Here is a 23,297-nt window from a genome sequence, read left to right as displayed (position 1 = left end):
GGGGCAGATGGCAAGGTCCTTGGGTTATACTTGATAGGTGGGAAGATGGAAGCCCTCCTTCTTCTCTACCATCCCAGAGCCCTGATTCCAGGTGTCACAGCGCCCACCCTTCTGGACCATGGCCTTGTCCTGTAGTAGCCGCTCTCTGTCTCCTGTAAGAGTCCCTTCTTGACCAGATGATGAGCTTCCCGAGGGCAGAGCAGCCAGGTTCTTGTTATTCCTTAGCGGCAAGGCCAGGATTAGAACTCCACACTCTTGACATGCTGAGCCTGAGTAGGGCCTACAAGGGAACAGACTCCCGGGGGAGAACTCTTGCTGGGAGTCTGGGAACGGAGGAAGCTGAGGGACAAGCGGGAGAGGGCCTCCCAGTGCATCCTTTGGGCCGGCCTCCTTCCACCTCCGTCTCCCTTCCGTTGCTCTCTCTCGTCTCTCCCCTATTTCCATCTCTCACTTTTAGTTCTTCCCCTTTCGGTTCATGTCTCTTTTTTTCTCGGTCTCCCTCCCGCCTTCTCTCCCCAGAGAGACTATTTTTGTCTCTGCCTCTCCCCTCCTTTTTGGGTCTTGCTCACATTTCTCTGAATGTCTCCCCCTTCCGAGGTCTCTTTGTCTTGACTCTCGTTCCCCTCGCAGCTGGCCAGTCCAGCGGAGGGGCGGATGTTTGAGGGCAGTGATTCAGAAGGTGACAGGAAGCCAGCAGCCTGCCTGCCATCCTTCTGTGTTGTGACAGCAGAGAGAGCAGGGAGCCAGAGAAGGATGGGCCTCCCAGAGTGAGGGCAGCTGTCGGGCTCCTAGGTAAGTGCTCACCGGGAGAGAGGGGGGCCCACAGAGACGGGGGGGGGGACCCGCCAGAGCAGCAGCACCTCTCCCAGGGACAGGACGGAGATGGGCGGCAGGGCTGGGCCGCTGCGATCGAGACCCCTGCCTCAGCACTCTCTCTAACGTAGCTCCCATGCTCAGCAGCTCCTTCGTAGGGGGAGCAGACAGGAGTGCAAGAGCTTGCTGGGCTCCTTCCTGCTCCAGGTGCAGTCAGTGGATGGGTCTACATGGGAGTCTCAGACCAGCTCCCTCCACTTACCCATATGGGTCTCAGTCTTCTCATCTGTGAAGGGAATAGGGTTGTACCCAGCGGTGCCCAAGGACTGTCAGAGCCCACTCTGCGCTGGGCACTGTACGGAGACAAAAATAAGAGAGGGTCTTCCCTCTGGGGGCTTCCGTTCTAACTGCAGAGAGTTTAGTTAAAGGTAGGCCCTGGACTCATGAGGGTGTTAGAGGGAGTGAATGCCCTCTGCCCACCCGGGTCAGCATCTTCTCTCCAATTGGGGGACGTAGAAAGGAGCCGGGGGCACTGGCCGTGATCAGAGAAGCCGAAGGAGCCGGGGTTCCAGCCAAGCTCCGAAGGAAATCCGGGATTCTAAGAGGCAGAGATGAGGTGGGAGCAGGCGAGGGGAGACGGCGCTCAGGGCAAAGTCACAGAGGGAGGAAATGAGGGTCGTGAGGAGGCCGGACCGTGGGCGTGTGAACTGGACAATCCGGCTGGAGCCGGGGTGGAAAGGGCCTTGTTTGTATTTGAGCTCACTGGCAATGGGCAGCCACTGGAGTCTGTTGATCTGGCAGAGTTATCCTTTAAGAAAGTCATTCAGGCAGCTGGGAGGGGAGAAAGGCAGCAGCAGAGCCGGGAGACGCGTCAGGAGGCCGTTACAAGAGCCTGATGGACGAGGTTGGGAAGGTTCCAGACCACAAGGGAGTAGAGAGGAGACAGATGCTGGGGAGACAAGAACTGCAACATTGGGATCTAATTGGGTCTGGGGGCGACGAGGGAGATGGGGGAGCAGAGGATGATTCCGAGGTACCAAACTGGGGGGTTTCCCTGGGGAAGACCCGCCTGCCCCTGTCGGCCATTTTAGCCAGCATGAGCCCCTATGAGTCTCACCCTGGCGTTCTCCAGGTCTCCGTCCTGAAAGCTTAAGGCAGAGCCTGGGTGAAGCGCCTGCAGCTGAGGCTGGTTCCCTGGCACGGAGGGCAGCGGAGGAAGGCTCCAGTCAGGATGTACTGGGGGCAGCTCAAACCAGCCAGCAAGAGCCACAAATCAGGCCTTGATTTACAGTTTTGTTCATCTCTAGACTTAAGAAAGTGATAAAGTGTAAATAATGCAGGGATACTTCAAAATGGATTTGGGTACATTTTGTTTTTTCTTTGAGAACTTTTTTCTTTTTGGGGCAGTTAAATGTTGACCAGGGACAGAGTAATATGAGTAGCCCTCCTGGGCTATGGGAGGCCGTGAGTGAGGTAGCCCAGGCTCGCAGTGGGATGGGCTCTCTCTAGTCAAAGACCCAGAGCCCCCGGGCCCAGGCTTAGAGTTTTCAAACCAAGGCACTGCTAGGGCATCTGTCACATCAGGAGGGAGGCGATGGGGTCAGGAAGTCTCTAAAAAAAGGGGGAAGTCTCTGAAAATGAACCGGGGGCCCTATTCTGGATGAGGAACGTGATAATCCTAAGTAGGCGGCATCAGCCAGCTCGCTGGAGCCTAATCAGACTTGGGATCTGACTGAGCTCATGTTCTGTTTTGAGAACCCCAGAAACCCCCCCGCCCCCGGCATCCCATAGGGAAGAGATGGAGGAAGAAGGGAGAGAGGGAGACATCAAATGTGGTCAGAGGTCCTAACCCTGCCAAAAAATGTAGAGTTCAGGGGCAGCCACGTCTAACCAGAACTATGGACAGTGTGAGCCTTGGATGGGTGGTCACAGTCCTCCGACAGTGGGGCCAGAGGCTCGCCCGCTCTTTCTGTTTCTACAGGTTAGGGGATATCGTAGAGCTTCTTCTTTAACCGACTTTTAAGGGTCGGTCCACAGACATTGAATATGTTTGCTGGGAAAATGAGTTAAACTGCCTTGTGTAAGTAGTTGAGCACTCACCAATGGGAGGGCCAGAGAAGGGGCAAGGGCCAGAGCTCTGATTCTTACTGCTACTGTTTTAGAAAAGAGAAAAAGGCAGTCTGATCTCGTGGAGTCATTCGTTGTTGTTGTCGTTGTTCGGATGTTCGGTCATGTCTGGTCCTTTGGACCCCTTGGACCAGGCCCTTCCAGCCTCCTCTGTCCTAGGACCCAATGGTTAGTGGTCTTTCCCCCCACAATCCGAGGGAAGAGGTCGCACAGGGTAGAATTACCCTCATTATAAAGATGAAGAAACTGAGGTTCTGAGAGAAGACTTTCCCACAGTCACATGGCTAGTCAGGACCGAGGTGAGCTTTTTTGGATCAGTGAGGATATATTTCTCCCCAGATTTTTTTCCCTCTCTTTGAAGCCCCAGAACCCTGCACTCATTGGGCACTTAATAAATGCAAGTTGACTCAACTAAATCTGAAGTGAATGGGGGTCCTGTTAGACATACAAAAACGCCCTAGATTTAGCAGGGGATAAGGAAGCTCTTTACCCAACCCCTTCATTTTTCAGAGCGAGAAGTGGCACAGGGACATAGTAGGCGGTACAGAGCCAGCACCCTTCCTCCAACCCCTTCATTTTTCAGAGCGAGAAGTGGCACAGGGACATAGTAGGCGGTACGGGCCAACTTCCAAACCCGGACCTCAGAACACGTTTCACGTGCCCTCCCTCCAGCCACCTCCTCACTACGGCATTGAGGCATGAGCTCTGTCCAGTCCCACGAAGTCAAAAGGTTTAGAATCCGGCTGAGGTCCAGGCCGGATGGATGGCGGGAGGCTCCTTACCCATCGTTGGCTCTAAGAGGCCGCAGTGCCTGGGAAGCACCCGGCTCCAGAAGAGAGTGCAGTCTACTTCTCTGAAGGGAGTTTGTTAGTGTTCACATGGATGAAAGGCTGGTGCTTAAATCCCCAAAGAATAGAAAACGAGATAAATGTAGGAAAGTGGGCATAGTATCTGGTTTGACTCAATCGATGAATAAACATTCATTAGGATCTTACCGGACTAAAGGCCAGAGAGATAACGAGGCAAAAGACATTCCCTACCCTTAAGAAGCTCACGGGCCAATGGGGGAGACAGCACGCAAACAAATATTCTACTCTAGACAGGATTTAAGAAGAGAAAACTGTTGATTGTACAGGTGTAACCCAGATGAGATTGCTTGTGGTCTTGGGAAGGGAAGGAAGGAGAAAAAAAATTGGAACTCAAAAAATCTTCTAAAAATGAATATTTAAAATTATCTTTACTTGTAATTGGAAACAGAAAATGCTATTAAAAGAAACAAAGGAAAGCTCTATGTTAGGGAAAGCACACAGAATTAAATAGGAGATAATAGGGAGAATGTGCTTTTTTTTTTTCTTCTTTGTATTAAGAGAGGGGTGGGGAAAGCTTCCCTGGAGAAGGTAGGAATTCAGTTGGGACTAAAAGGAAGCCTGGGAGGTCAGTAGGCAGATGGGAGAAGGGAGAGCATTTCAGGCCCGGGAGACAGACAGAAAAAATACCCAGAGCCAAGGGATGGAGGGTCTAGTTTGTGGAACAGCCAGGAGTTCAGTGACTCTGGACCTGAGAATATGTGTCAGAGAGTAAGGTATAAGAAGACTGGAAAGCTAGGATGGGGCTGGATTATGAAGGGCCTTGAGAAAAGCCCCGCTATTGGCCAATCCACAACTCTCTCTGTGTGTGAGAAGGGAAATCTTCAATAATTCTCAAATGTGCCTTTCCTGCCCCGTTCTCTCAGCTGAAGTCCAGTCTTGCATCTCGAGCTGCCATTCAGACATCTGGCACTGGACGTCCAGTTGACATTGTGATCTCACCATGTTCAAGACAGCTCTCGTGATCCTTCCCTCTAAAACCTCTCCGCTCCTGCCTTCCCCATTACTGCAAAAGGCAAAACCGTCCTCCCAGCCCTCAGGCTCCCCATGTTGGAGTCGTCCTGGACCCTTCACTCTCTCCCACTCCCGTATCCAGGCTGTGACCGGGGTTGGTCAGCTTCCCCTGTGCAGCTTCTCTCCAATCCACCTCCTCTTCTCCTGCCTCCACCACCATCTTGGTGGATCTGCATTCCCTCATGCCTGGACTGAAGCATCTGGGGGCTGCCTGCCTGGTGTCCCTCCGGCCCCACTCCAGCCTCCCTCTGACCACTACAGTGCTTTGTACTAAAGCACGAGCCCAGCCATGTCACCCTCCTCCTCCAAAAACTCCAGTGGCTCCCAATGGCCTTCTGGGATATTCAAAGCCCTCATAACCCCATCCTACCCCTTACTTCCCAACATCCGGTGACTCTGACCTGGTTATTCCCTAAATAAGAGCCTCCATCTCTTGCCTCTTGGCCCCCTCTCTGCCTTTCCCTCATGCCTGGAAAGTTCTCCCTCTACTTTCTGGTTCCTTTAAGCCTTCCCTCCTTACCCTACCACCTTCTCTCTGAGAATTGCTTCCTATTTATTCTTGGATAATATGATTTGTTTGTTTGCTATCCCCCCACTAGATGATAATTGAAAGTAGGGACTGTCTTTTACTTTTTGTGTATTTTCAGTGTTTAGCACAGTGCCTGGCGCACAGTAGGTGCCTAATCAATGTTTATTGATTGAGTGTCCAGATTGGGGGGATAGAATGGTGGGGAGGCTCCCACTTTCCCTGTTTGTCCGAAGGCAGTGTTGTTTCTGACACGAAGGATGAGGGCATGCTGCTTTTCAGGAGTTCCAGGATAAAGAGTGATAGAGAGTAAGGGGTGACCGGCCACCTTGGCCTCCCGTGCTCCATTGATATAGGTAGTGTCACCTGCTCTCCTGTGCTTGGCTGGGTTCAGACTGAGGGCGTCTGTGGGTTGAGGGCATCATTTCAGCCATCGACCCCACAGATCTCGTTTCTGGGCGGTCAAACCCACTGGGGTGCAGGGATTCTTCACTTCCCGGGGACCGTGGACTCCTCCGAATCATGTTTTCAGAGGCGTAAAATACACTGGATGACAAAGGAAACCTATTATATGGAAATGAAGTTCTCAAAATATTGGGGGGAGAAAAGCAAATTTGTGGATCCCAGGTTTTGTCCCTGAGACTGTGGAAGGGGAGGCTGCCACATCCATTTGTCACCCACTGGGGTAGAATGACTATATGGGAAGCTTTCTACGGACTGTCAGGGATGACTTAGTTTATTTTAAGGTGATGGCTTTTAAAAGAAAGAAGTAGGATGATACAGGAGAAAATATATATTGGATTGGGAGCTGACACCTGGGCTCTGATCCTGACTATTTCTACCTGGATGATCTTGGATAAGTCACTTTCCATATCTGATCCTCAGTTTCCCTTTTTGTAAAATGAAGTTAGATGAGAACCCCTCCTGCTCCAACACATGAAACACTCGGTCTCGGGTGACCCATGACTACAGAAGGACAAGCTAATGCAGGTGTTAGCTAAGACCCTCCTCTTGGTTCCTCCCCTGGCTGTGAACTTAGCCCTGCCCTGCCTCCAGCCTGTTCCAGCCTGTTCTCTCTGTTAATTTGGTTCATACAAAAACTGCCCACTTCCCTTTCTGCTATTTTGGCTTCCCAGGGGAACTAACAGAACGCACCTTCTCGCCTCGATGGGTGTCCCTGCAGGTCTCTTTCTGCCTACCCCCACCCACCTTGGGACGGGCATCCCCTGACCCAGGGCTCCCGAGGATATGGGATCCCAGCTGCCCAGATCCTCCTCATCACAACTCAGACAAAACATCTCCCATCCCTCTGAGTGCTGGCCCTCCCCTCTACGACCTCCAGGAGAGAGACGGGCTCCCACCCCCTCTGCTTCTGTTCTGGATGTTTCCTGTTTTGCATATGCCTCCTCCTCTTGTAAATCCCCAGATTTGCTATGTGGGGTCTTGCTACTTCATATACCGAGTGCTGCAGCTGGGGCTTCTCTCTGCATGAGTTCTTACTCTGGGCAGTCAACGCCTTTCCAAATGAGCGATTACTGAGTAAGTCGGCCTTCCCTCTAGGGTAAAGGAAAGGAAGGAAGCCCATGCAAAGGAGTGAGGTGTCTAAGAGAAATTTCTATACAATCAGCCAAGGGCTCGGTGGACTTAAAGTCAGCGTGGGACTGTGTGCAGAATGATGTGACAGGAGAGGGTGGGGGTCCCAAAGCCAGGTTTCAGTTTGCCAAGGAATATGGCTTACTATGGCCAAAGCACTGGACCAAGCACTGAGGATGCAAAGAAGGTCAAAAAAGCAGGGCCTGCCCTCAAGAAGCCTACATTCTTATGGGACAATAGTATATAAGTATAAATAGTATAGTATTTGAATAAATATATATAAATAGAAATAGTATATAAATAAAAAGATACATATGAGTAAGCAGAAGGAAGTTTGAAAGCAGAAGGCAAAGTAGTCGTGGGGGTAGGAAAAGCCTTCTTCAGAAACTGAGTGTTGAAGGAAGATGAGGAAATTAAGACATGGAAATGTGGGCAGAACATTCTGCCAAGGCAAAGGCACGGAGGTGGGAGATGAGCGCTGTGCTAGAGGAACCCCTAGACATGTTTAACTAGATCTTGAAGTATATGAAGACTAGAAAAATAGAAGGGACCGAGGTATGAAAGGCACTACGTTCCAAACTGATTCTGGAAATAGTAGGGAGCCACTGGGGCTCACTGACTGAGGGCGACCAGGTCTCACCAACATTTTAGAAAAAATAACATGAGCAGTGGATAGGGCACCAGCCCTGAATTCAGGAGGACCCGAGTTCAATTCTGGTCTTGGACACTTAACATTTCCCAGCTGTGTGAGCCTGGGCAAGTCACTTAACCCCAGCCTCAGGAAAAAATAAAAAAAGAAAGAAAAAATAACATGGCAGCCAGATGGAAGCTGGATATGGTGGGAGAGCTTTGAGATAGGATGGCCAAGTAGTTTATTGTAGTAGTGGAAGCAAGGGGCGATGGAAGCCTAAAATAGGATTATTGTTGGGGGAGTCAAGAGAAAGGGAGAAGGACAAGAGTTATCATGAGGGTAGAAACAAAAGGTTGGATTCTTAGGGCAAATGGGAATGAGGTGTTGAGCCTAAGAGCTTGGGAAGGTGAGAGGATAGGAAGACATTAGAAATAGGAAGTTTGGGCAGCTACGTGGTGCAGTGGATAGAGCACCAGCCTTGAGGTCAGGAGGACCTGAGTTCAAATTGCATCTCACATATTTAACACATCCTGGCTGTGTGACCCTGGGCAAGCCACTTAATCCCAATTGCCTCAGGGAAAAAAGAAAAAAGAAAAGAAAGAAGGAAATAGAAGGTTTTTAGAAGGAAGAAGGTTGGGAGGTGGGAGAAGGGTAGAAATGAGTTCTCTTATGGACATCTTGAATTTGCAAAGCCTGTGTGACATCCGTTCCAGCAATCCCCCAATCTGATGATTGTAGTGCAGTAGGATGTGCCAGGAATCATTGCACAGAGATAATAATCCAATAAGAGGTTTCTAATTTCTAAGAGAGACAGTAATCACCAAGTGAGAGAGTATGGAGGATAAAACAAAGAGAAGAGGAGCCTGGTCAGAACTTTGGGGCGCACTCACATCGGGCAGGAGGGATATGAGTGGAGAAAGAGCAAAGTGGATTGAGAAAGCGCAGTCAGACACATCCTGCAAAGCCGGGAGAGAGAAGCATCATTCAAGCCTCGTGAGGAAAGAGTTCCCAGAAGGAGCGACAGCCATGATGTTCAGTAGGATGCGGAGGGAGAAAAGGCCATGGGGGCGACCCCGAGAAGCCAATGGTAACTTTGCTGAGGGACTTCCAGTTGAATGATGAGGTCGGAAGCCAGACTCTTCAGGGGAGGGAGAATAAAGACATTAACAGGGAGGAAAAGGCCTTCATTATGAATTCTGGATGACTATCTCTAGCACAGATAGGTTCTCCAGCAAGCAATGGCAACTCAGCTCCAGTCCCCAGGGAGGAAGCTCGGCGCTGGCCATGAAATTTTAAGAAGCAAACACAAGCTTGTGCACATCACAAAAAAGACCATAAAAACCACAACCAGATACACTGAGACGAAGCGCAGCAGCTGTACTTCAAGAGGCTCTCCGGGCCACAATTGGAAGGGGAAGAGCCCAGAGAACCAGCTTTTGTCACAACCCTGTGGCAATGGAGTTCCATCTGCTCGTTGGTCACATGGCCTTCTCTCTCTCCAAAAAAGGGGGGTCATGGGATAGTGGCCACCTTGCTACCACCACTAAGCTGAACGTGAAGAAGGAGAAAAGATCAGGCCAATCCCGTCTCAGACACTTAACAGTTCCTAGCTGTGTGACCCTGGGCAAGTCACTTAACCCCAGCCTCAGGGGAGAAAAAAGAAAGAAAGATCAGGCCATCTTCTCTGGGCCTTCTACAAATGCAATCAATTTTTGTTAACATGCATAATTATCTTAATTATAAGAACATGAAGTATAGCCGTTAGCCATTTCTATAACATTTGAAGTGCCTTATTTATATTATCTCCTTACAATCACTTTGTGAAGGAGGTATTATTTATATTCCCATTTAGCAGATGGAGAAACCAAGGCTGAATGAAATTAAATGATTTATTAGGGTTTCAAGGGTCAAGTGCCAGGTTAGGAAGTGGAAGCAGCCAAGGAAGACTGTGAGAGGGCAGAGACATAGAAGATGAAAACATAATAACCTTGAGCAGAGAGGGGGGAGGGAATCTTCCAAGGCTGGGCAGACCTGAGTTTGTCTGAAGGCAGAGGATGGAACCAATATGTAGGTAGGGAAAAAATCGTTGATAACTAGAAAAAACACAATTTAAAGCAACTCTGAGCTTCTCTTTCTCACCTATTGGTTTGATAAATACGCCAAAAAAGAAAAATGGCGATTGCTGGTGAGTCTGTGGGGAAACAGGCTCCATAATGAACATCCTTGAAATTCATTCAGTTTCAAATCCACCTAATCATACTCTTATCGCCCCTTTTCCCCGCAGTGGAGACGTCCACAGTCCCATCTTTCCCACAAAGCTCAAGAAGTTTGATCAAATGCTTTACTAAAGTTTGTGTTGACTCTTATCTGCAGCATCTTTCGTGACCTCAAAATGAGGGTAGTTTGCCATGACTAATACATGACCTATTGAAGAAGAAGCCCGCCTCTTATGGCTTCCTTTGCTAGTATTCCTGAATCAGCTCTTTTGTCGTAGGGTCTAGACTGAAGGGTGGCCAACAGTGCCTCGTGGAGTTAGCTGGGAGGAGAGAGAAGAAAAGGCAAAGGGACCAAGAGGAAGGCCCGGGAAAGGTACCACCACCATCCACATTATGCTGGCACCAGAACTGCGTCAGGTCTCCCTCCCCGATAGAGTTGGGGGAGACGTTTGCTGAGAGCTGTGTGTGATACTGCACAGTGGCACAGGGCAGTGATACGGCCATCGCACCAGGTAGAAGGCTCGGCTTGGAGTCTTGGTTGTACTACTAACTTGTTGTGTTAATTGAGATAAGACTTGTTTTTTTTTCAGGGATTTTGTTTCATCCTCCAAGGAGAGGGATAGAGGAGGGAGATGGAAGGGAAATGGAGAAAGAAACAGACACAGATACAGAGAGACAGAAAAAAATACATTCTCCAAGGAGGGGGATAGAGGAGGGAGATGGAAGGGAAATGGAGAAAGAAACAGACACAGATACAGAGAGACAGAAAAAAATACATCCTCCAAGGAGAGGGATAGAGGAGGGAGATGGAAGGGAAATGGAGAAAGAAACAGACACAGATACAGACAGAAAGACAGAAAGAAAGACATCCTCCAAGGAGGGGGATAGAGGAGGGAGATGGAAGGGAAATGGAGAAAGAAACAGACACAGATACAGAGAGACAGAAAAAAATACATCCTCCAAGGAGGGGGATAGAGGAGGGAGATGGAAGGGAAATGGAGAAAGAAACAGACACAGATACAGAGAGACAGAAAGAAAGACATCCTCCAAGGAGGGGGATAGAGGAGGGAGATGGAAGGGAAATGGAGAAAGAAACAGACACAGATACAGACAGAGAGACAGAAAGAAAGACATCCTCCAAGGAGGGGGATAGAGGAGGGAGATGGAAGGGAAATGGAGAAAGAAACAGACACAGATACAGACAGAGAGACAGAAAGAAAGACATCCTCCAAGGAGGGGGATAGAGGAGGGAGATGGAAGGGAAATGGAGAAAGAAACAGACACAGATACAGACAGAGAGACAGGAAAAAAAAGACATCCTCCAAGGAGGGAGATGGAGAGAGAAAAGAAAGAGAGAGGTAAAGGAGGGGAGCAGTAGTGAGAAAAGAGGAGGTAGAAGAGGAAGCACACACAAGATGATTTACAAGGTGAATATGAAACAGCTAAAAGAGGCAAGGACGCAATTTATTTGGGATCAGGGGACCTAGGTTCAAAGTCCTAACTCTGTTCCTTTTTACCTATGTAACTTAGACAAGTCATCTAATTTCCCAAAGATCTCAGTTTCCTCCTCTGCAAAAGGACAAGGCTGGAGGGCTTGGCCTGTGAACTCCCTTCCAATATGAGATCTACACTCTTCGGTCATTAGTCTCAACAGCCTTCCCTCGACACTCCTCCGCCTTCCTTGCCTTCAAAGCGTTAGAACAATCTATTCTTCCCTCCACAGCATCTATTCATTATTGACCAAACATTTATTAAGCTCCTTCTGCAAAAGATACAAAGATGAGTAAGAGGGCAGACGGTGTAATAAAAATAAGGGGTTTTTTTAAACCTAAATTTAACTTGGAAAAAATATACAGGCCGAGTTTAATGTTCCTTCATGAGTTACTCAGCCTCCCAAATGTCATACGACTTGGAAAATGGTATGCATTCTGACTCACTCTACTCTTCTGAGGGGTCCAGGAGAAGGGGAGAAGACAGGAAGAAGAAGATGGCCTGTGGGGCTGGACCCTGGTAACTGGGGAAGAGGGGAGGCTACTGGTTGAAGAGGAAGCCTTCTTTCCCTGGGCAATTTACTTTGCCCTCTTTACCTTGATTTCCCCAGTCATAAAACTAGGATCCTAACCTACCTCCGGTGGGTGGTTAGGATCAAATGAGATATTTGTAAAGCACTTAGTACAATATCTGGCACACAGCAGGTGCTTAATAGATACTTATTCCTTCCCTACTTCTGTACAAACTATATTAGAGTCATTTCCACAGCTGGATTTCCTTTTGTAACTCCTTTATAGAATGACATTGTCATTCAGGGGAAATCACAGATTTATCAATTGCTTTGCCAGCAGATGCCCAGAGAATTGAAATCATCCCTAGGACTACACGATTTCCTCCTATACCAGGTTTATGATCTGTTTCCCAAATTTCTCATTTAATATTTCCTTCAGTTAAGTGGTCTCTAGTTTACCTCACTACAAGAAGGCATGGTGCCCACCAGAAAGGGTCAGGATACGAGCTCAGAGCCATGGAAAGTGCCCTTGTTCAGTATCAAGTTTTCTTAAAACTTTTTCCATCACGACTGGGAAATGTTGTATATAGTTATATAAAAGCAGGTATATAAATCAAATATTTACTGTTAATTACTCACAAGTTTACAACTCCCACAGTCAGTTACAAAACCCCATGGGGGGGTAAACCACAGTTCAACAGTTAAAATAGGGGGTTCCCTTGATTACCCTCAATATATAAATTGCATCAATAGCATTCTCTTGATACCAGTCTAGTTATGCAAATTTGAGAGGAATCTGTTTCTTGGGTGTGAAGCACTCCCAGTGTGGAAATGTGCTCTATTAAATAAAATCATAGTTTTGGAGAGTTGCTAAGGCCCATAGAAATTAGTTATCTTTCTCAGGATCATCTAGTCATACGGTGTCAGAGGTGGGATGTCAGCAGGGGTCTTCCTGCCTCTTAGCTTAGGCCAGCAAGCCTCCATTTTCAATCTAGTTGTCCTCTTCAAAAAGCAAGTGTGATTAGTATTGTATGTCTTGACGCAATACTGATTTTTGATGATTGTCACTTCCCTTTTTAAGTCCTCACAAAACATCTTTTTAAAAATGTCTCAGGATTATTTTCCCATGTTAAGTTCGCTGGCTTATAGTTTGCAGTTTCTGCTCTTTTGCCTGCTTTAAAAATCAGGGTATCAAGCCTTCTTCAATCATGTGGTCTCTATTTCAATCTCTTTGCCTCAGTTTCCTCATTGGTAAAATGAGCTGGAGAAGAAAACAACAAGCCACTCAAGTAGTTGTATGTCTTTTGAATTCTATTTTTCGGAATCAGGGCACTTGAATGTACTCTTTAAACTAGAGAGCAGAAATTTCTTTCAATTTCTTTTTAGCTCCCATCATACCAGTTGTGGTCCATACAAACCAGCCTGAGGGTTTTACTGTAAAAAAGACTGGAAGGGACTCGGTGAGCTCTTGAACTCTGTCTTACTTTGCTACCAGCCACAAAATATCTGCCCTTTTTTGGTTTCCAGTTTTAGATATGTGTGAGCTTGGATGAGTCATTTCTATGACAAGATTAATAATCTCTGCCCCGGCCACTTTGCAGTTACAAGGAGACAATGGATGAGAAAGGGCTTCAAATAAATTTTGGTCTGGTTTGTGTTAATCTCCCCGGACCCCAGCTTTGGTATGAGCTCCTGTCTAGCCTCTCCAAGGGAGATAGCTACAACTTATTCTGCTCCCCGTCTGAGTCCATTTTATCATTTTTCACTGATCTCCTCCCACCCATTTTAAGATGGCCCCGGGCTGGAGCTTTGTTTCCAAGTGGCTGAGGGGGGCCAGGCTGTCAGCTAGAGATTGTTATGGCTCTATTTGGCAATAGGAGATTCCTTAGGATCTCCGTAGGATTCCATAGGGTTTCCATAGGATTCCAGACAATAGGAGGCTGGCACAGAAGGACAGGACCCCAAAGAGAGACTTCCCGATTTTGCCGAAGGCCTATCGGCTCCTGTTGCCTTCCCCTGGCAGCCCCAAAGCCCAGCAGTAAGGCTACACTAACAACAGAAGGGGAAGAGGCTATTTGTAGCACTTCAGGTGGGAATGGGGGGACAGGGAAAAGACTGAGGCAGAAGAAACGCCAGGTCACTTCAAAATCACAGAACACAGAACGTTCAAACTGGAAGACAACTCAGAGATCCTCGAATCCAATCTCTTCCTTTTAAAAAAGGGGAAGCTGATGCCCAGGGAGGGGGGGTGTTCTTGCCTGAGGTCCCACAGTGCTTTGTTGGACCCAACAAGTCTCTGCCCCAGTCTCTTGACTCTCAGCTTGCCGTGCTTTCCTTTGATTACAGATTAATTGTAGACTTAATGAATGAATCGATAAGCATTTATTAATCATCTACTGTATACTAAGCATTGTGCTAGGCGTTGAATAGACAAAGAGAAGAGTGAACCAGTCCCCTGCCCTCAATACGTGTGCACATGTAGCCATGTATACATTGTGTGTTTATGTTTCCATAAATATAGTGTCTATATTATATATATATAGGTATACTCATGTATATAGACATGTATATATCACATAAGCATTGTGTATATGTGTATACATAATATATATACATATATAGTCATATATATCATATATATTATATATGTATACAATATACACAAGCACACATGTCTTATATACTATCTATGTGTATATAGTATATGACATGTGCCCTTATATATATAGTAGACACATATCCATATCGCAAACATTGTAGCTATATATCTATAAGCTTATACATATGCATGTACACATGTATATATCACAAATGCATTGTGTATATATGTATATACAAATATATGGTATATATAATATACATGTGTGCTTATATATACATGTATGTATATATAGACACATGTATCTATATCATACATTATATATGTGTATCCATAAATACATAGTGTATATACTATACGCACATGAGTATATGTGTATACAATATATTCATATCATACAAACATTATATGTATATGTATCTATAAATACATAGAATATATTTATATATATATATATATATATATATATATATATATATATATATATATATATATATGCTATTCTTATATATTATATAAACATTGTGTATCTGTGCATATGTAGCCACTCACTAGGAGTGTGACCCTGAGCAGGTCACTGAATCTGTCTCTGTCTCAGTTTCCTCATCTGTAAAATGCAGATGATACTCATAGGATCATTACGAAGACCAAATGAGAAAGTGTACGTACACTTTAAAAGTGCTGTCTAAATGCTGGTTACTATCATTGCACATACATAAACACACCGTGGCTGACGGAGGAACTCGAGAACCTCAGTAATTAGAACACACAGAAATAGGGAAGTTAGGATGAGGCGTGGTTTTCGGAGAAAAGACAATATTATTCATTATGTTTTGGGCCTGTATTTGGGATATCTATATGACATCCAGAGAGAAATGTCTAATAGTCAGCTGGTGCTGTGGGACAGGAGCCTTGGGGATAGATGGGAAATTTTTATCCATATGAGGTCCATGGCCATAGGACCAACACTACTAAAAATGACCTGAGTTTAAAAAGAATCAACTTTTAAAGATAAATTCAGTTGGGAGTGAAAGCAAGCCAAGGAAGAAAGATAGAGCTTGAAATCCAGCAAGGACACTTTCTTTCTTTCTTTCTTTCTTTTTTTTTTTTTTTAAGGACACTTTCTGAGGAAGAGAAGGGTGAGCTTACTAAGGATGTTACTTGTCAGCTTCTTGAAGAAAAGGATTGTCACCTTTTTTTTTTAATCTCTGAAGTCCCATTGCCTATCACAGATCATTGCACATAGTAAGTGTCTAAAAATGTTGAATTGAATCAGACAAAATGAGGAGTGAAAAATTAGAATTAGAGATTGAGCCAACAGACAGTACTATTTCTTTTATATAACACCTACAAGGTAATCAAGTAGAGTCTTGGGACTGCTTGAAAGAATAGATGAGAATCATTCATAATTAGCAGATGAAAATTGCATGAGCAGGTAAATGCTGTTAAAATATCTTGAAGACTTTTTACTGGCAGGTTATTTTTTTTTTAAAGAAGATTAAATAATCCCCCAAAGATCTTGTTAACCTATTTAATTAGCAATTGTTAATCAATCGATTAATTAAAGGATTTACACAGATGAGTTTTGCCTGCTATCCTGATCACAAATGTCAAATTGACAAGGTCTGAATAAGGAAAGTTTTACTGTATTTTTATGGTGCCCTCTCTAAAAGCATAGAACTTGACTCTACAAGTAGTTCTGTGGGAACAGGTAGCCTTCCTTCTCTTCCATCTCTCGAAAATGAAGGGAGTGGCCCTATTCAACTCTGAAATCCTGGCCATGCCATGAATGTAAGTAACAAGAGTTGTGACACATGATATGGGGCAGATGGAGGAAGTGGAATTGTAGTTTGTCTTGATTCCTTCCCACTTCCCTTATTTCTCTTCCCCCTCTTACTACACAGCCCCAAGGTCCTTATGCTGCCTTCTCTGGCCCTCAAAGGGGTCAGTATCTATGTTCCCTTCAGTGTGGTTGATCTGATTAAAGAAATTCCCACCAAAGTGTGAATGACTGAGTTAAGAATGAGTTAAGAAGGCAAAAGCTGGTAGGACTTAGATTTATTTTTTAAATTCCAAATATTACTTTTGAATTATTATTTTATTTTTACAATGAATAAAAACTGATTTTTCTCTTCCTTCCACTTCTTCACCTCCACTGGAAAAAAGAAAAAAGAAAAAGAAAGCTTCTGTGCCAAATATGACATAGAGTCAAACAAAGCAAATTCCCCAAATTCCCTTATTAGCTTATTAGTCTCTATCATTCTATCTCTCTCTCTCATACACATACACTCACATAAAACAAAATAATATACAAGAAAGATAGAGAAGTGAGTTCTGATTGTTGGAAATAGCTCCCTTTCTAGCAGTAAAATGGAATCATTCTTTTTTAAAAAATTTTATAATTATAACATTTTTTTTTGATAGAACATATGCATGGGTAATTTTTTACAACATTATTCCTTGTACTCCCTTCTGTTCCGAATTTTCCCCTCCTTCCCTCCACCCCCTCCTCTAGATGACAGGCTATCCCATACATGTTAAATGTGTTACAGTATATCCTAGATACAATATATGTGTGCAGAACCAAATTTTTTGTTGCACAGGAAGAATTGGATTCAGAAGGTAAAAATAACTTGGGAAGAAAAACAAAAATGCAAACAGTTTACATTCATTTCCCAGTGTTCCTTTTCTGGATGTAGCTGATTCTGTCCATCATTGATCAATTGGAATTGGATTAGCTCTTCTCTATGTTGAAGATTTCCACTTCCATCAGAATACATCCTCATACAGTATTGTTGTTGAAGTGTACAATGATCTCCTGGTTCTGCTCATTTCACTCAGCAACAGTTGATTTAAGTCTCTCCAAGCCTCTCTGTATTCCTCCTGCTGGTCATTTCTTACAGAGCAATAATATTCCATAACTTTCATATACCATAATTTACCCAACCATTCTCCAATTGATGGGCATCCAAAATGGAATTATTCTTACTGGAGGTTATCACAGGAGGATGCTGAGTTGGATTCCAAAGGAGGGTTCACCATATCAAGAAGTTGGAATAGGGAAAGACATTTGAGGCAAGGCCCAAAAGGAGGAAAGTATGCAAAGCAGAGAGGAGAGGGTGAGAAATCCAGTTTGACTAGAACATAGAACGCATGAGAGGGAATTATATGACAAAAGTTAATACAGATCTTGTGAGGTTTTGATTGCCAGGTTTGGAATTTGACCTGGACTTAGGAGCTAAGAAGGAACCACTGAGAGGTTTGGAATAAAAGAAATGAGAGACATTCAGGAAATTATCCACTAAAAGATTGGATTCAAGGCAGGGAGGGAGCCAAGGTGAGCTGGCCATTTTCCCATGTATTTCGCTTATATATTATTTGTGCTTCTGTGTTAATTCACATATGTGCTGTTGCTCCTACTAGATTGTAAGCTTCCTGAGGGCAGGGACTATTTCATTTTTCTTTTTACATAGAAGCTGTCTTCAGGAGTTCATCTAAGGTGTATAATGCAGGGTTGGTTGCCAGAGAGGAGATGATGAGGGCTTTCATCCAGAAGTGGGAACAGAGAAGGGAAGATGAAATGGTGGAAGAGTAGTATGTCAATTAATCAGCATTAGTTAAGCCTGGCCCTGTGATAGATGCTCAAGATATAAAAATGAGACAGTTATATTATTTTTTTTTTTCCCTGAGGCTGGGGTTAAGTGACTTGCCCAGGGTCACACAGCTAGGAAGTGTTAAGGAGACAGTTATATTCTAACAGGGATGACAATGAGTACATCAATTAATATATAGACACACATATGAGAGAAATGTATGGGGCAGGGAAGTGCTAGCAAAAGGCTTTCTGGATAAAGTGCTGTGGGAGCTGGACTTCATAAGAAACAAAGGTCTAAGATGATTAGGAATTGCATTCCAGGTACAGCGGAGGGCCAATGCAAAGGTAGGAAATGGAAAAGCCAAGAAGGCCAGTTTGGCCATGCTAAAGGTGCAAGGGAATGATATATATATATATGTTAAAGGAACAGAGACAGAGGTGACACAAAGTCACTTTGAGATGTAACATTTGAGTATAGAGTAGATATCCTGGCAGAGCTGTAGTTTGCATTTAGAGTGAATCAGTAAATATTTACTAAGTACCTAGTGTGTGACAGGTACTGAGCTAAGGACACAAAAGACAGTGCCTGCCCTCAAAGAGTCCACAGTCTAAGGGGGAAGACATCATACAATCAGCTATGTACAAACCAGCAGGATGAATTAGAGACAATCCACAGAGAGGAGACTCTAGCATTGAAGGGTTTAAGAAAAGGCTTCCTGGGGAAGGCTTCCTGAAATCTTAGCTGAGACTTGAAGGAAACCAGGAGTTGCAGATGAGGAGAGAGAGACTTCGGGCAAGGAGGCCAGACAGCCAGAGAAAATGTAGAGTCAAGAGATGAACAATCTTGCTTGAGGAGTAGCTGGGAGACTGGTGTCACTGGATCCAAGAGGATGCAGTGAGACATAAGATGTAAGATGATTAGAAAGATATGATTTGTATATTTGATCCTAGAAGTGATAAGGAACCACTGGAATTTACTAAGAAGATGGGCGATATATTTGGACCTGCAAATTGATAGGATTAATTTGATAGCTGAGTGGAGGATGGATTGAAATGGGGAGGGACTTGAAGCAGGAAGACTCCTCCCCAACAGCTATTGTAATCATAATTATCTAGATGTGAGGTGATAAGAATCTGGACCATTGTGGAGACAGCATCAAAGGAAAGAAGGGAGTACAGTGGAGAGATGCTGCAGAGGTAAATCTATGAGAAATGCTGCAGAGGTGAAATTGATAATAGATGCTGCAGAGGTGAAATCTATAAAAGATACTGCAGAGAAGAAATTGATAACAGATTCTGCATAGGTGAAATCTATGAGAAATGCTGCAGAGATGAAATTGACAATAGATGGTGCAGAGGTGAAATCTATAAGAAATGCTGCAGAGGTGAAATTGACAAAGGATGCTGCAGAGGTGAAATCTATTGAGAGATGTTGCAGAGGTGAAATCTATGAGAGATGCTGCAGAGGTGAAATTGACAAAGGATGCTGCAGAGGTGAAATCTATGAGATCCTGCAGAGGTGAAATCAACAGATATTGGCCACAGATTGGATATGGGGGATGGGGGGATGGAGGATGGGGGAAGAGAGATAGTGAGGAATCCACCCTGACACCTAGGAGTTAGGAAGAGGATGGTACCCTTGAATAATAGGGAAATTAGAAAAAAGTAAGATTTTGAGGGGAAAGGTAGTGAGCCCAGCTTTGGGCATGTAGAGTTTAAGATGTCTATGATACATACTGGTTAGAGATTCAACAATGGAGGTCAACAGAGGGATTACAATAATTCTCATAAAATAGGTTATTATCTCCATTGTATAATCCAATAACCTGAGGTAAAGACACGTTAATAATGATTAGACCTGGATTAAAAAACTAATAAGGATCTGAGGCAGGATTTGAAACCAGGACTTAACATCCCTGAATGCATTACAAGAGAAAAAATAAATTGCTTGGTACAAATTTATGGTTTCTTTGGGGAGGGGAGTTCTTCTCCCTTTGCAGGTAAGTATCTTGTTTCAAATTGGAGGGTTACTTTACTTGGGCCTCAATATCTCCATCTATAGGAGGAGGGAGTTGCTCTTTCAACTCTCATCCTGTGACCCCTGAGCCCATGGAGCTGCTCTTCTGCTTAGAATTTCAGAATCTCCTGTGAGGACCCCAGGAGGTTCAGTGATTTGCCCGGAGTAACAACCAAGAAGTATCAGAGGCAGGATGAGGTTGGGTCCTCTTTATAGAACAATTTGTCTGTGTAAGACAGTGAGATACAGACTTCCTGATGGAAATTATCAGACAGGAGGAATATCTGGCCAGCCCAAGAATCAGAGGATCCGCTATGATGTTTTAGGGGAGAGCATGGGGATCCCAATAGGAGCTTCCCTAAAGCAGTGGGAGTTCTGAAGGCTCTCCCAAGCCCAGGAAGGGAGCAGGGGTGTTTCCGTCCCCTCCTCAGGCCACTGAGTCTTCTGGACTTCTATTGCAGGCAGACGACTCCCAGAGACATGGACCATACCGAGCTGCTTGGGGCCGGAGCCTCCCTTCTGCTCCTTGGGGCTGTGGCGGGCATGTGTGTGTGGTGCCCCCGTTTAGGTAAGGCATCCAAGTCCCCCAGAATCCTTCCTACGCACATCTCGACTCTACGTCCCTTCCCTTCAGCCCCTGGATAAGCCTTCTCTACTGACTGTGTCCTCAAATGACTAAATGAGTCTTTCCCTCCTTAGTCCTCTCCAATGGAACAATAGGAGGCTGAGGGTAAGAGTTGGAGGTCTTTTGGCCCAATCATCATCATCATCATTATCATCATCATCATCATCATATACATATTATCTCATGTGATCTTTATAACAACCCTGGGAGGAGTATCCCCATTTCACAGATGGAGAAACTGAGGGAGCAGAGGCTGAATAACTTTCCCAGAGTCACATAGCTAGTAAATATCTGAGGCTGGATGGAACTCAGGTTTTTCTGCCCATTACCCTAGCTTCCTCTAAGGTCTCTTTTAGCTCAAAGGCTATGATTTTCTTCAGGCAGAGGCTGAATAACTGCCTATATATTACAGTGAGGATGCCTTTGGGGGATGAAATGAACAGGATGGCCACTGAGGTCCTTCCAGCGCTTAGATTCTGATATTTTGTAGTCCTCGCTCTCTACTCTGGACCTCATAAAATGATGGGGAGCCAGTAAGTGAGTGAATTAAGCAATTATTAAGTGCTTACTATCTACTGGCATCATAATGGGTAGGACTCGGAGATCTTGAATAAGTTTCTCATCCTTTGGGAAGGGACCTTAGAGACCACCTAGTCTAATCCCTTCATTTAGCAAAGAAGGAAACTGAGAACAGAAAAAAATGGAAAGACTTAGAATAAATAGCAAACTTGGGTTTGCGCCTTGGTTCTAGATTCTCTCCCCTCGGCATCCTTAGGCACTTTGTCTTAAGGATCACCCATCTGCCTCATTTGTCCCCTATGGCTCCCCCTTTGACCAATGTCCTAGCTTAGAGCCCAGACCTGGACTGAATCCCCTCTCAACGAGCCTGCTCTTTGGGCCCCAGGCCCAGTTCCCTCTGCCAGAAGACTCCCAGGACATCTTCTCAGCTCCTAATGTGGGATTTGTTCTTCCAGGTACGAGGAGGTCCAAGCAGATCTTTTATGAGCAGAGGTATCGTAAGTCTGCTTCCCGCTCTCTAAAACCTAGGCTAACCCTCTTGTTGGAGTTGCAGCATGGCACTAACCTCAGCTTGGTCCCATCCTTTCTCTGAGGGCTTCTGCATGTGAGAGTGACCATACATGTGTGGTGGATCTGATCCTTGTTCTGTCACTTCCAGCCTGGGGGATCATGGATGAATCACTATAGAGATAGCACTTCCATAGCATCTAATGGTTTGCTATATAAATAATACATAAATGTCTCTCTGTCTCTCTGTGATCCTCACAAAAACTTTGTGCTATTATTATCCCCACTTTTTTTTTGTTGTTCAGTCATTTCAGTCATATCCAACTCCTTATGATCCTGTTTGGGGTTTTCTTGGTTTGCCATTTGAGGAAACTGAGGCAAATATGACCAGGGTCACAGCTAGGAAGTGTGTTTGACTTGTAGTCAAGGCAGATGTGTCTTCCTGATTCCAGACCTGACTACTCTATCCACTGCACCTCATGGCTATCCCCATTTTACAGGTGAGGAAAGTGAGATTAAGAGGAGATGGAATGACTTGCCAGGTCCTCACAGCTTGTAAGTGTCAGAGACAGGAATAAAACGGAAATCTTTTTAACTCCAAGTCCAGAGCTAACCATTATGATTTGCTGCCTCCTGATCTTTCCTGACTAAACTTCTCTGGGCCTCAGTTTTCTCATCTGTATAATGAGAGGGTTGAATGAGATGAACTCTGGAGTCCCTTCTTACTCTAGATATGCAATAAATGTTTATCTGTATATAGCTATACCCACCATATGTCTGTGTGCATTGTGGGTATGTCTGCACTATCACACTTAAGACACCCATGAGATGTCTCCCCACTATGTTTCTCCAGCCTTTGCTGGCTCAAGTCTTCCCTTCTGATTGAAGGAAGATGCTTCTAGGCTTGTTCCTGGGCATTCTAGATCACTGGGCATCCCCATCTCACTGACTCTGCAGGGCTTTCTGTACTTGGTGCTCCATACCAGCATCATCAGTGAACCTCAAATCTAGACAAGCAGCAGGTCATGGGGTCAGAGAGTGACTTCCTGGGGGAAGGATGGACCACAGAATTTCAGAGTCAGAAAGGATTTCCGAGATTATCCAGTGCGGCTTGTGTCTGGTCAAGAATTCCATTTTGTCATCACTGCCAGCATTGTGTGGGAAAGGAGAGCTTGGAAGGCAGATTCCAAGCAGCTTTCCTTGTGCTCCCCACAATGCCGTTTTCTGCCCTGGTCTGATCACATTTGAGGATCATTAATCTGGAGATGGAAGGAACTTCAGAGGCCGGCTAATCCAAGTTCCTCATTTTACAAAAGAGGAAGCTGAGCAGAAAGGGTACATGGCTTTGCTCAAAGTTATACAGACATTAAATGTCTGAGATTGGTCTTAGAGACGCTCAGTACATGTTTATGGAATTGAATTGAGAAGAAAGGATAAGAGCAGAGATCTTGGCTGGAAAGATATGAAACCACAGAGTAGAAGGGATCTCAGGAGCCGGATAATCCAACCCTCCCAGAAAAATGGAGACTTAGGTGACTTGTCCAAAGTCTCACAGTTAAGTGTCAAAGCTCCTAGGACTCCCATCAGTCTTCTTTCCACTATATTTATCATGGGGCTAGCATCACCGAAGCCACCCTCAAGGCTTCC

At 45.1% G+C, this 23,297-nt stretch overlaps 1 protein-coding gene across 6 annotated transcripts in view; it reads left to right on the top strand.

Moving 5' to 3' along the window:
• Window positions 1-468: 468 nt before the first annotated feature.
• Window positions 469-23,297, top strand: part of LAT2 (linker for activation of T cells family member 2) — a 45,337-nt gene continuing 22,508 nt past the window's right edge. Inside the window, exons 1-4 of one of the 6 annotated variants that reach the window (XM_074264048.1) lie at window positions 472-792; window positions 10,065-10,159; window positions 20,461-20,567; window positions 21,599-21,635. In XM_074264048.1, the coding sequence (XP_074120149.1) occupies window positions 20,480-20,567; window positions 21,599-21,635 (125 nt within the window). In that variant the 5' untranslated portion in view covers window positions 472-792; window positions 10,065-10,159; window positions 20,461-20,479. Of the gene's footprint in view, window positions 793-10,064; window positions 10,299-15,507; window positions 15,633-20,460; window positions 20,568-21,598; window positions 21,636-23,297 lie in introns of those variants that run through there. The other 5 variants (XM_074264047.1, XM_074264052.1, XM_074264051.1 and 2 more) reach the window with 5 other exon arrangements.

This window comes from Sminthopsis crassicaudata, chromosome 4 (genome assembly GCF_048593235.1).
Source record: "Sminthopsis crassicaudata isolate SCR6 chromosome 4, ASM4859323v1, whole genome shotgun sequence".
NCBI lineage: Eukaryota > Metazoa > Chordata > Mammalia > Dasyuromorphia > Dasyuridae > Sminthopsis > Sminthopsis crassicaudata.
This window is presented reverse-complemented; position numbering and strand designations above follow the sequence as displayed.